This window comes from Medicago truncatula, chromosome 3, assembly GCF_003473485.1.
Source record: "Medicago truncatula cultivar Jemalong A17 chromosome 3, MtrunA17r5.0-ANR, whole genome shotgun sequence".
Taxonomy (NCBI): domain Eukaryota; kingdom Viridiplantae; phylum Streptophyta; class Magnoliopsida; order Fabales; family Fabaceae; genus Medicago; species Medicago truncatula.
The window spans coordinates 25,269,561-25,283,393 of record NC_053044.1 but is presented as its reverse complement, the minus strand read 5'-3'; the positions used below and the strand labels follow the sequence as shown (position 1 = coordinate 25,283,393).

The 13,833-nt window shown below is 35.4% G+C and overlaps 1 protein-coding gene, 1 long non-coding RNA gene and 1 pseudogene across 2 annotated transcripts; all 3 read right to left on the bottom strand.

Moving 5' to 3' along the window:
* LOC25490716 (disease resistance protein RPM1-like) overlaps nt 1-3,749 on the bottom strand; it is a 50,726-nt pseudogene extending 46,977 nt beyond the window's left edge.
* Nucleotides 3,750-6,602: 2,853 nt separating this feature from the next.
* Nucleotides 6,603-10,050, bottom strand: LOC112419772 (uncharacterized). The gene is made up of 3 exons (XR_003009820.2): nt 9,706-10,050; nt 8,624-8,719; nt 6,603-6,645 (listed from the first exon to the last, which is right to left on the bottom strand). It is a non-coding gene; the product is annotated as an uncharacterized lncRNA (long non-coding RNA).
* A 117-nt stretch (nt 10,051-10,167) lies between these two features.
* On the bottom strand, nt 10,168-13,579 carry LOC25490714 (disease resistance protein RPM1). Its single transcript, XM_024779251.2, has 2 exons — nt 10,651-13,579; nt 10,168-10,400 (listed from the first exon to the last, which is right to left on the bottom strand). The coding sequence occupies exons 1-2, from the start codon at nt 13,413-13,415 to the stop codon at nt 10,397-10,399; spliced, it is 2,769 nt and encodes a 922-aa protein (XP_024635019.1). The 5' UTR covers nt 13,416-13,579; the 3' UTR covers nt 10,168-10,396.
* Between the last annotated feature and the right edge of the window lie 254 nt (nt 13,580-13,833).

The following is a 13,833-nucleotide window of genomic DNA, read 5'->3' as shown; positions in this document are numbered from 1 at the left end:
TAGAATCTAAGGGTTTTTTTTTCAATTTTGCCCTTCCCAAGAAAAAATAGAGAATATCGAAGATTGAAAGGTTCAAGCCTAATTAATGACTTGACACCCGAAAATCGCGATAACACTCATAATTGGCGATGCTGAGTTAAAATAATAAAGCATAAAACTGAAGAAAAATAAAACTTGTATTTTGATAACTACATTAAATTTTTTCATTCATATAAAATATTGTAAATATTAGTACGAAAAATAAGTTATAGGAAGAAAAAGCACACCTGGAGTATGATAAAGCATGATTTCTAAGTCCTTGACTTTTTAATTTTGTTAAAATCTTTAGAATAAATATTAGCTCCATGATCCATGATCCAATTCCAATCCTCAGTAGAACTGCGCTCCCCAAATTCATCATCCACACCAGCAATCCAGAGCTCTTCAAGCTTCTCCAAGTGTTGGATGCCAGTGGGTATATTCTTCAGATTGAAAAGCCTCATTAAACTAAGAGTTTTCAAAGAAGGCATTGATCCTTTGTCGATGATAATTTCTCTCAATTTATATGAATGATCAACTCTCAGTTCCTTTAGTTTCTGAAACCATCCATCTTGAAAATGCAAATGTAAACCTTTATACATACTAAGGTCTAACAATAAGATCAACAAGTGTTGCATACTTTTTAGTGATTGCAATGAATCTTTTACTGAATACGGGCACACCAACCTCAACACAGTAAGATTTTGAAGAGCTAACATCCATTCTGGAAACTCCTTTAACCCGCCGTTTAGTATAAGTTTTTGAAGCATAGTTGGTGGTGAAATCAAATTCAAATCAACAAAGTTATTATATTTAAAATTAATAACTCTTAGTTTCTCCAAATGCTGCATTTCATTGATTGAGGAAGAGAAAATTCTTTCATTTTCCTTATGAACCTCAAGCAACCCCAAATCCCTTATCAGCTTCAGCTTTCCCAACCCTTTAATTACCTCTGCTGCTCCATCCATATCTAAAGAAACACGACGCAGAGTTTGTAGGGACTTCATCTCTCCAATACCATCCTTTAATTGAATCAACGATAGTCGGTGGCCGATAAGGTGCCTTAGCTTTCTAAGCTTGCTAATCTCCTTTGGCAACTCCATAAAATATTCACCCCTTACAACCAAGGTCTCTAGGTTCTGGAGCATGCCAATGGGTTTTGGGACTTTAACTCCAGAATTTGAACTCTTGAAGCTTAAATACTTCAAGTGGATGAAATTTCCCAAGTTATTAGGAATATTCTTCATCAGAAAATCTTCAAAATCAAGAACCTTGAATAACCTGTACTTTGTCGGGATTTCTCTTGAAAAAGACGTGGATATTTCTTTATTTCCAAAACAAAATAGGGACCGAACATGAGATCCATTAATACACTCCCTGAAAACATCGTCAATTGTTGTTATTGATAAGCGCCGAACTATTCCACCTAAGGATGTCTGTCCATCATCACTAATATGCTTGCAAAAATAAAAATACTTATTTTTTTGAAGGATCATATCGCGTATTTGATCATGAACACGACAACCTTTAGCTTTGCCATCAATTCTAAGCGAAGATACTTGAACCATACTTCTATGGATCAACTCTGTTATATATCCCTCTGCCACTTCATCCATAGTCTTTCCCCTTTCCTCCTTCACAAACCCTTCAGCTATCCATTGTCGAGTGATTCTCTTTGATTTAACTTCAAAATCTTCTGGGTATACTCCAAAATACAACAAACATGACTTGAGATAGTAAGGCAAATCATCATAACTTAAACCTAAAATTTCTTTTATCCCAATCAGATGTGTATCTGTCATTAGCTCAAAATTTAGATTTTCTCTAAATCTCTGCCACTCAAACACATTTTTCTCTCTTGTAGATAAAAGTCCACCGATGGCAACAATTGCTAGCGGTAAACCCTTGCATTTTTTAACAATTTCATTAGCTATACCAATGAGCTCTTTGGGACAAGACCCTCCGTAGTCAAATTTGAATGCCTTCTTATTGAACAACTTCAATGATTGTTCTTGAGTTAAAGGTTGCAGCTAAAGCACCTCAATGAAAGAAGATTTTTTACAAGACAACACAACATCCATGTTTCTTGTTGTTATAAATATCTTACTTCCATTTTTACTATCAATTACAGAAAATTCAATATCATCCCAAAAATGTACATTCCAAACATCATCAAACACGACAACGTACCTCTTTTTCTGCAAGTATTTTCTCACTTCATCAGTTAATAATCCTCGATCCATTTGATAAATACTCGAAGGTGGATTGTCTCCTTCTTGTTTGTAAATTTTTGGCAACATATCCCTCAACAACCCTTCAACTTCATATGATTGAGACACTGTGATCCATACACGACAATCAAAGTGTCCAATGATATCCTTGCTGTCAAAAACTTTCTTTGATAGAGTGGTTTTTCCTTGCCCTCCCATTCCTACCACAGAAAGAACAGTGCGCTCTTCCCTTCCCTTTACCATCCAATCAATCAATCTTTGTCTTGGTGCTTCAAATCCCACAACCTCAGCTTCCTCAACGTAAAGAGCAGCCACTCGAGGGTCGTGCCATTTGGCATTCCTACTTCCTCTAGAATTGCTTGTTCCTTGTTCAAAAGAACGTTGGAAGCCATATCTTTCACTTCTTTCTGTGCTCCCACGAACAGATGTCTTAAAATCTTGTATCTCAGATGCTATTCGACGACGAGGGATCATAGTTTTGAGCTTATGAAGTAAATCTATTGTGAGAGTTAACTTAAAATCAGGTTTCTGTAGAATCGTGGCACGATGGTTGGGCAACGTGGCACGATGGAGGTTTCAGTTTTTGAGGCAAGGCACTGGAAAAATTGTGGCACGATGGGGTCGCATCGTGGCACGATGGTGCGATGGCGGCGAATAACAGAAACGTATTTTTGGGTGCAGATTTGTTCCAAATTTTAAGCGAAACTTTTACTATAAATATAGACCTTGTATCAGAGCAAACTTGGAGATAGAAGGGGCTGAAACAAGGGTTTAGAAAGGCAATAACAAAACTAGGGTTTGTATAGAGTTTGTCTCTTCGGAACAAACACTAGGTTTTGTGGGTTGATTCACCTTGGGAAACACTATTAGGATTGAGTCTCTTGGTTACGGGAAGAGGCTGGGATTTTGGGTAGAATTAGGCGGGAGACTTATTCTTGTAACCCATTGATTTCTCTTTTGTAACGTTACTCATCATATAGTGGATCGGAGGGCTGCTCTCTCCCCCAGACTAGGTCAATTTGGACCGAACTGGGTCAACAAATTCTTTTGTGTTCTTCTCTTTTTTGTGTTCTTCTCGCCGTTTTTTTTCTACTTTTGGCTTGTATTTATAACTTTCATACACTTTGATTTTGGTTGCTTGATTATCCCTTGCTCCACACATCAAGTTGCTATTGGTGTGATTTTCATCGAATTCGCAACATCTATACATCCAGGATCTCGAGGTTGCTGTCCTACCTGGATCAAATAATCATCAATGATATCTTCTATGTGAAAAGCTGCCTCCCTAAGTTGCTTCACCCATATTTTGACTCCTTCACTGGTGTTGTCTTCTTCAGCTCCTGCTGCTCTTTTATCAGCATCCTTCAGGAATGCTTGAATGCTTTCCAGTTCATCTTTAATCTCTGCGAACTCCTTGTGAACGCCTCTCAACAGCTTGGCTTCTTCCCTTAACAGTGGAAGTAGTTGGTCAACAACTAAAGACACCGACATTTCTGCCATGAGTCAAGCTTTGATTATTTATGTTTCTCTATATGAATTGAAGAATAGACAGTTTGATTTTTCTTGAGATTTATTTTGTGCAATTTCTATAATGAAAAAAAGAATAAAGCAATTTCCTTCTGTACACTAAATGGGAATAAGGCAACTTCTATCATGAAGAAAGGAATAAAGCAAATGCCATGTATCCAATAAAAGAGAAAAAGGTGAAACGAACACAATGAAAAAACAGAGAAACAAGTTGAGTGAAATCAAAACTCAACAACGAAGAAGAACAAGAAGCTTCTTCGTAGAAAATCAACAAGAAACGCTGCAATATGAGCAACGAAAAAGGTGAAAAGCAAGGAAGAAGATGAAGATTCAACAAATCTTCATCTACAAGGCACAACGGAAAACGGTTACAAGGACCGTAACAAACTTTCCCTTTAGAGAAAATCTGATGCCATATTATGAAACTAGAAAAATAGTGTATTATTGCATAATAGCTCAATACTTACAAAGCTATTTATAGGTAGCTGCAGATGTACAATAGGATACAATGGGACTGCTTATTATAAAGGAAACTAAGCTAAGCTATGTTACTTGGAGCCTAAGTTATCCTTATTAGTAGTATCATGTAATAGATAGCAATGAAAATGGAAGTAGGATAATCATTACCACAAGAAACAAAGAAGTTGTTAAGAGTTGTGAGAACTATACTATAGTTGTGCAACCTTTATCTAGAACAGTGTCTGAGAAAATGTTTTTTCAGATTGCCTTCAAAGTTGACATGTGTCCAAAAGAATATGCAAACGAATTAGATGATAATTGGTGGGATAAGGTTGATTATATTTTCTTTCACTGGTCTATCTATCATGTTCTAAGAAGAGGAAAGCTATACACGCATATGAAGGAAAGGCAGATGTTGAACAACTATCAACCTTTCATGAAGTTGTGCACTCAATATTAAGTGCTTGCTGGACAAAGAGTAGCACACCTCTTCATTGTTTAGCTCATTCCCTAAATCCAAGGTAATTTAATATTAACTCAATGCTTTTATTTGAATTGTTGTACATATTCTCCCTCTCATAATTTATTTCATTTGTATGTGCTTCGATTTTTATTTGGCCTAAAATGGCATTATTTTTAAACAGGAAGTTACAGTTAATCATAAATTTGATATGTGTGACCACAATTTTTCGGATGCGTGACCATCATTTATCCAGATTTTTGAATTTATCCGTCTTTAGGCGTGCAAAACTCACAACTTATACAAGAACTTGATTATGGTCAGACGGACGTTAAATGTGGTGAACTAGTGTGCTTCGATGTTCGTTTGGCCTGAAATGTCATTCTTTTTAAACAGGAAGGTTACAACTAACCATAAATTTGGTCTGTGTGACCACAATTTTTCGGTTGCGTGACCATTATTTTTCCAGATTTTTGAATTTGTCCATCTTTAGGCGTGCGAAACTCGCAGCTTTTAAAAGATGTCGTAAATACAAGTATTGATCACCTTTATGTTTATTGGACTCAAATTGCATTAGTTTGATGTTCTGATGTTGATAAGCTTATAGATCAGTAATTTTTTATAGATCAGTAATTTTTTATGCAGGGAAATATATGGTCATGCATTTGCGAAATTGTGGTTATATACTTCTGTTATTTGGTTAACTAGAGTTATCATGTGAAACTATATCATATTGAGCCAACTTATTAGTGAAATAACAAAAGTGACCATTTATTATGTTTCTTGGACTCTAACTCCATTAATTTTCTGTTGTGAGATCGGTAATCTTATAGATGAGTAATTTTGAACGTATGAAAAAGATAGTTACGCCTTTATAAAATTGTGGTTAGATGCTTCACAACTAGCTAGTATTTGGGTAGCTTGGTTCTCATAGAAGTTCATTAATATTTATAAGAATACTCATTAAAATTTAGATATACAATTCAAAATATTTAATAGATAAAATGTAATAATAAAATGTACTACAAATATAATGTGGTAACACAACTTAAAATTCGTAATATACAAAATAAAATCTATATATTTATTTCATTACTCCAAACAATATAAATATTATATCTAATCTCTATCTTTCAAACTAAAATGACATCACCATAAGATACATAATCAACTTGTAAATCATATCTCCAATTTCTATTCCACGAGGCCAATGAAAAGCTTCAAGTATGAAAATAGAATATGCCCTGAAGAAATAAAATAAAGACGCAATTTTCTTCTTTCCACCACCTTTCTTCTTTGTCCTTGTGCCTAATGCTAGCCAAACCTTTATCTCAAGATCATGTATTGTTTTTGTGTGCTGCAAGTCTTGGAGAATATGAAGCGTGACGCGGTCCAATTCATTTGGCATTAACAAGACCGTGAATTTGTTGTGTGCAACAAAATCACCTGATAATAAAACTGTATGGCATGGCATTCAAGCTCATATGAATACAACACCAATGTGGAATTGTTCATGTTATAGCTCATAGAAAAATTACCAGTTTTTTCTTACCGAACAGGAAATGGTGGCAAGAGCTTACGATTTATGTAACACCCCGTTTTTCCAACATAAAAATTTCATAACAATTATCAGAGTATTTAACACAAACGAAATGCTAAACTTCTTAAAAATCATAAATGAGATAAATAACAATTTATCCTTCAATATAATTATTCAAGACTTCGCAGCGGATTTAATTCATCAACATAAATAGTTTTGGCACGAAGGCCTCATCAAAGCATCTCATAAAATCCAAATAACAGCTTAATCATATAAATACATAATCAAATACGTAAGGAATAGAAAATAGCCACAAAAGTTTTCATCTCGTTACGTATCAGAGCAACCTAAGGACACAGTGAGGGATAACCACTCACGACAGCAGTCAACAGGAACCTACTCTCGATCACCTACAAGTTACTCATACGAAGAGCAACATTTTCAAGCAAAAGGGGTGAGATTTCACAAAACAATAATATTAAGCATATAATTCAACAATTATATTTTACAACTTAACAACATCATAATTCATCATTGATAGTAATGTAATCATTTAACACTTCATTAACACCTCATATATAAATCACAATTCAAACAACTTGACAACTCGACTCGACATTGCGACTTCAACTTGACTATGCAACTTAAACCTCTTATATGCATGTGGTACCAATCCAGAGCATCAAGACCTCAACGTATTAAGTATTAATATATTTCTAGGGCATCAAGCCCTCAACTTAGTTGAGCTAAAGCTCCAGGGCATCAAGGCCTCAACATGGTGAGGAAAGGCTCCAGGGCATCAAGCCCCCAACAATGAATGAGTATGCATGGACTCAACAACTTAACATCTTAGAAACAACGACCTCTTATATAAATCCAATAATTTGGAACATCATCCTTCATCTTAGACCGACTCATGCAGCTTAGTTAATAAACAAACAGCAACATAGGCAGTACATAAAACAGTTCATGATATAACAATATCAAATGCAAATCAACAGCATCTCAACATCATATAGAATTCATGTAATGCGTATACATTTATATCACATTATTAACAACTTCAAATCATACAATTCAGGCTTACTGAAACAACAACAGTAAGATAAGCAACTTAGTTTCTTACCCTCATGATCAACTCACATCAATTCGTGCGACAAAGGTCACATTAAACCTAACAAGGTGTTCTGTCCCTCTTGAGCTCGCGAGGCGAGAGCCTCTACTCGCTATGGCGAGTTCAGGAAAAAGGCATTCGCCTTGGCGAGTAACCTGCTCGCCTTGGCGAACAAGAAACTGGGTGCTCTCGGGAATTTGACATTTTTCCCCCAAAAATCCATTTTCAAACACTCACAGGTTCAATCTCAAACTAAAAACTTGCCTAATCATTATTATACATGTTCAGGCACTCATAAACATCTAAGGTTCGACTTAACAAGTGAAATCACAAATCAGGTTCCTCACTGGTCATGCTCGCTATGGCGAGTTCATCTGCTCGCTATGGCGAGCTGCAAGGAACAACTCGCGAGGCAGGTAAAGTTGCTCGCGAGGCGAGCGATGAAGTTCATCACTCGCTATGGCGAGGATCATCACTCGGGAGGCGAGCGATGAATGTTGGCTCGGGCAGAAGTGCAGTTTTCACAAAAATTCACCTAATCACATGGTTTTAAGCTTAACATTGATTCATGTAATCATCCTATAGATTATCTAAGGTCTATAAGCAGTTTCTACATCAATCTAACAATTCTATATCAATTAATCCTCAATTCCTCTCTTTAACCCTAATTCTCAATTTCTTCAAATTAATCCTACACTTGTCAAATACAACTATCAGAATTACAGACTTAATATAATTGTAAGTTAGTCTCACCCTTACCTTAGAAATCAAAATCGCAGCTCTCTTGGTGGTTTTTCTCTCTTCTCTTGACTTTTTCTCCCTTTTCTCCAAACTTGATCGTACGTACTAATTTTTCTAAACTATGTTTTCTCCTATTTATATCTCCTCTATCTATTTTATCTTATTCTTCTTTCTCCCCCAAAACTCTCTAAAATCTCAAAACCACCCCTCAACTCAATATTTATTTTATTTTCAAATCTTATTTTATTAAACAATAAAATAAGTCACAACTCCTCATTAAATCACATAAATCATACCAATCATATAAATCATCTAAAATCACACAAATCATATAAATATATTAACTCATCTTAATAATTAAATAAATCAAAACGGACGTTACAATTTATACATTCCACTAATCCCAAACAGACTCTTTTATCCTCCAAAGCCCCATATGACAAAGGAAGTGCATTTTTAAGTTAAACGAAGATAATCAAGATCAGAACTCAAGCTTGAAGCCAACAACAAAATTGTGCAGTTAATAGAGTTACCTAGTAGAAAATAACATGATCGGAAATTTTTAGCTTATTTCACTGAATTGCATGGGCAATAGCAACCTTCTGAATTGCATCAGATACATCCTCGTTCTATCAAGAAAAGTAATTGTATGAATATTGTACTATGTTGGCCATACTAGAAAATTGTATTGACTATATAAATCAGAACATCAAACTAGTTTCACCAATTCAAGTTTTGGCAATAGGGAAAAAGAGAAAACCAATATAGTTTTGATCACCTTAGCAAAGTTGCCAATATTAAAGTTTTATCATATGTAAAGAGTGTCAAGTCTAAATATACAAATGATAAAGCTTCATTATATTATCAATTTTAATCTTGAAAAAGGAGAAAAAGAAAACTCGTTTAAAGTATGACAAAGTCAATAAAGACACAACCTAAGGGAAGTGGGTATTTATTAAACAAAGGAGGAATGATTCTCCATCAGTGTAACTATGACATAAATAAGCTTCATTGGAGCTTAACCATAACATATAAAAATCAACTCATCAACTCAAATTTAGAAATATGTTATAAAGTAAAAGCAAAAATAAGAAAGTTAAGAGGAACTGAAAAATTGGGAAAAATGAAATAGATCGGGTTGAGATATTTTCTACAATTTCAATCCAAAATAGAAATGACATATCAGTAACATCCGGCGTGTGCATTGAAAAGATTCACCAATGATGAAAACAAGACCAAGCAAGGGAGACATAAAAACAACAATGTGAGCAAGTAATGCCAATGGACGACAATAGTTCTAGAGAGTGAGATAACTGTAACAGCGAAGACAACACTTAGAGCGAGAGGGATATTGTCAACATTGACCTTAGCATTTCCGATATTTCCTTAGATCAATTGTGTTCTTTCACAAATTTGAAATTGACAAAACCACAAGAATAAATGCAATCACTTACAATCAGCATCAAACATTGAACAAGCCTAATTTAAATCGACATTGAACATTAAACACGCATGGAATTGAAAAACATAGGCACAAACACAAATATAAACCCTAATAACCTTTTGTATGGAATATGAATCAGGAGTTAGCGTTGAAGAAGGTGACATAACTTACAAGAATCGAAAACGGAGAATTGGAGAAGAACAAAGAGTTTGAAGGCCGACGAGAGCGAACGAGACGTGAGACAAAAAGAGATAGAGCATCAATAACCCCTTTCTCACCCTACTGAATTGATTGAAGAAGGTAAAGTGATTGAAGGCGAAATTCTTCTCGCCGGCGAAGGTCGGGGAAAAACTGGAACGGGGGAGAGAGAAAGAAACTGGATTGAATGCACAGAGGAAAGAAGTTTTTTTTTTTTTTTGTGGTATGACATGGATTAGGCAAAAAAAAAAAATTGTTAAATATGTCAACTAAGAGTGGTATGGGGGTGTTTGTCACGTAAGGTGTTTGTCAACTAAGTTGCTGCCCTATCACTATACAATGATCTTTCCCTTTGTATGTAACTTATAAGAGGTGATATACTATGGATGAGTAGTGTGTATTTTTTTTTATTACACAAATAACATATAAACCATTATAAAAATTACATAAAACTTAATTTTTAATACACCAACATAGAAAGGAAATCGACAGAAAAATAAGGTCTCACAATACTGGAAAGCAACAATTTAGGTATTTAATACACCAATGTTAAAGAACAATCACACATTTTATTTATTTGTTGATAAACACAAATCTCAAAGTGATGTAGTAAAAAGTCCACGTGGAGAATCTGAATTGCCACTGCACTCCAAGTTGAAGTCCATCACCTACCAAATCACAGCAAATTATACACTGCAAAATTCAGAATCTTTGGAACTAAAGGGTTATAGAAAAACAGCCCTTGGTGGATCCATAACAGAACCTCATACTTGGCGATGCTGAGTTAAAATAATAAAGCATAAAACTGAAGAAAAATAAAACTTGTATTTTGATGACTATACATTAAAATTTCTCATGCATATGGAAAATAGTAAATATTAGTACCGAAAAAATAAGTTATAGGAAGAAAAAACACACCTGGAGTATGATAGAGCCAGATTTCTAACTCCCTGAAGTTCATTAGAATAAATTGTTACAGAGGGCACATGCTCCATGATCCAATTCCAATCCTCAGCAGAACTGCGCTTCTCAATTTTATCATCCACCTCGGTAATATAGATAAATTCAAGCTTCTCCAAGTGTTGGATGCCAGTGGGTATATTCTTCAGATTAGGAAATTTTATTACCTTAAGAATTTTCAAAGAAGGCATTGATCCTTTATCGATAATAATTTCTCTCACTCTAGATGAATATAAAACCACCAGTCCCTTTAATTTCTGAAACCATCCATCTTGAAAATGCAATTGTAAACCTTCATACTCACTCAGGTCTAAGTACAAGCTCAACAAGTGTTGCAAACTTTTTAGTGATTGCAATGGATCTTTATCTGAACACGGCCACGCCAACCTCAACACAGTAAGATTTTGTAGATCTAACATCCATTTTGGAAACTCCTTTAACGGCCCTTGTAGTATAAGTTTTTGAAGCATAGTTGGCAGTGAAATCAAATTCAAATCAACAAAGTTATCATCTTTAAAATTAAGAACTCTTAGTTTCTCCAATTGCTGCATTTCTTTGATTGAGGAAGATAAAATGCTTTCATTTTCCTTAGGAACATCAACCAACCCCAAATCCCTTATCAGCTTCAGCTTTCCTAACGCTTTAATTACCTCCGCTGCTCCATCCATATCTAAAGAAACACGACGCAGAGTTTGTAGGGACTTCATCTCTCCAATACCATCCTTTAATTGAATCAAAGATAGTCGGTACCCGATAAGGTGCCTTAGCTTTCTAAGCTTTCTAATCTCCTTTGGCAACTCAAAAACACCGAAACCCCTTAGAACCAATGTCTCTAGGTTCTGGAGCATGCCAATGGATTTTGGGACTTCATCAATTGTGATCTTCAAATGCATACTTAAATACTTTAAGTGGGTGAAATTTCCCAAGTTATTAGGAATATTGTTGAAAACATCTTCCAAATCAACAACCTTCAATAACTTGTACTTTGTAGGGATTTCTACTGAAACTAACAATTTCAAGGATATTACTTTATTTCCAAAAAAAAATAGTGACCGAACATGAGATTGATCAATGCACTCCCTCAAAACATCGTCAATGGTTGTTATTGATAGGCGCCGAACTATTCCACCTAAGGATGTCTGTCCATCATCACTAATATGCTTGCAAAAATTAAAATCCTCATTCTTTGCAAGGATCATATCACGTATTAGATCATGAACACGACAACCTTTAGTTTTGCCATCAATTCTAAGCGAGGATACTTGAACCAGGCTTCTATGGATCAACTCTGTTAAATATCCTTCTGCCACTTCGTCCAAAGTCTTCCCCTTTTCCTCCTTCACAAACCCTTCAGCTATCCATTGTCGAGTCACTCTCTTCGATTTAACTTCATAATCTTCTGGATATACTCCAAAGTACAACAAGCATGACTTGAGATAGTAAGGCAAATCATCATAACTTAAACTTAAAATTTTTTCTATCCCAATTAGATGTGCATTTGTCTTTAGCTCTGAATTCAGATGTTCTCTAAATCTCTGCCACTCAAACACACTATTCTCTATTGTAGATAAAAGGCCACCTATGGCAACAATTGCTAGCGGTAAACCATTGCATTTTTTAACAATGTCATTAGCTATACCAATGAGCTCTTTTGGACAACACCCATCACAATCAAATTTGAATACCTTCTTATTGAGCAACTCCAAAGACTCCTCAGGAGTTAAACCATGCAACTCAATGGAAGAAGATTTTGACACCGCAACATCCAGGTTCCTTGTTGTTATAAGTATCCTACTTCCTTTTTTATTATCAAATACAGCAAATTGAAAATATTCCCAAAAATGTTTGCTCCAAATATCGTCAAACACCACAATGTACCTCTTTTGGCGCAAGTATTTTCTCACTTCATCCGTCAATGAATCTCTATCCATTTCAGAAATGTTCATAGGAGGACTGCTCCCTTTTTGTTGGTGAAGCTTTCGCAACATGTCCCTCAAAATCCCTTCAACATTATAGGACTGCGACACTGTGATCCAAACATGACAATCAAAGTGTCCAATTACATCCTTGCTGTCAAAAACTCTCTTGGCTAGAGTTGTTTTTCCTTGCCCTCCCATTCCTACCACCGAAACTACAGTGCGCTCTTCCGTTCCCTTTACCATCCAATCAATCAATCTTTTTCTTGGTGCTTTGAATCCCACAACATCAGCTTCCTCAATGTAAAGAGCAGCAACTCGAGGGTCGTGCCATTTGGCATTTCGGTTTTCTCTTGAACTGCTTGATCCTTGTTCAAAAGAAGGTTGGAAGCCATATCGTTCACTTCTTTCCTTGATCCCACGAACAGATGACTTAACATCTTGAATCTCAGCTGCTATTCGATGGCGAGGGGTCATAGTTTTGAGTAAGTGAGCAATCTTATCAAGTATAGCTACACATCCAGGATCACGAGGCTGCTGTCCTACATGGATCATATACTCATCAATGATATCTTCTATGCGAAAAGCTGCTACCCTAAGTTGCTTCACCCATGTTTTGACTCCTTCACTAGTGTTGTCCCCATCAGCTGCAGCTCTTCTATCAGCATCTTTGAGGAAGGCTTGGATGCTTTCAAGTTCATCTTTAAGGTCTGCAAATTCCTTGTGAACGCCTCTCAACAGCTTGGCTTCATCCCTTAACAATGGAACTAGTTGGTCAATAACTAAAGACACCACCATTTCCGCCATATGACTCTAGTTGTGATTATTGTTATTTTGTGAGATGACTAGACTATTTGTTATTCCAAGAGATTTGTTAAGCTCAGCATCAATTATCAAGTAGTAGGAAAAATGGAAGTTGCATGCTATCCATCAAAATTGTCTTACTTAAATGTTTTTTTGGAGTAATAAGGGATAGAGGAAGTGATTTAATGCCTCTAAGTTTGGTCATGTAAATTAATACTCCCTCCGTCCCTAATTATAAGACCCTTTTGAGAATTTTTTTTGTCCCTTTTTATAAGACCCCTTTGTTATTTCCAACTACATTAATTATTTCTTTACATACATGCCTCTATTTATTATACATCTTTTTCTTCAATCAACAATAAATAACATGTTGAAAACATAAACTAACATTCTTTCTTAAAGGATAAAATTGTAAAAACAA

Excerpts from the sequence above, each read along its gene's own strand:
- LOC25490714 (XM_024779251.2), bottom strand. The coding sequence starts at position 13,415 with ATGGCGGAAATGGTGGTGTCTTTAGTTATTGACCAACTAGTTCCATTG.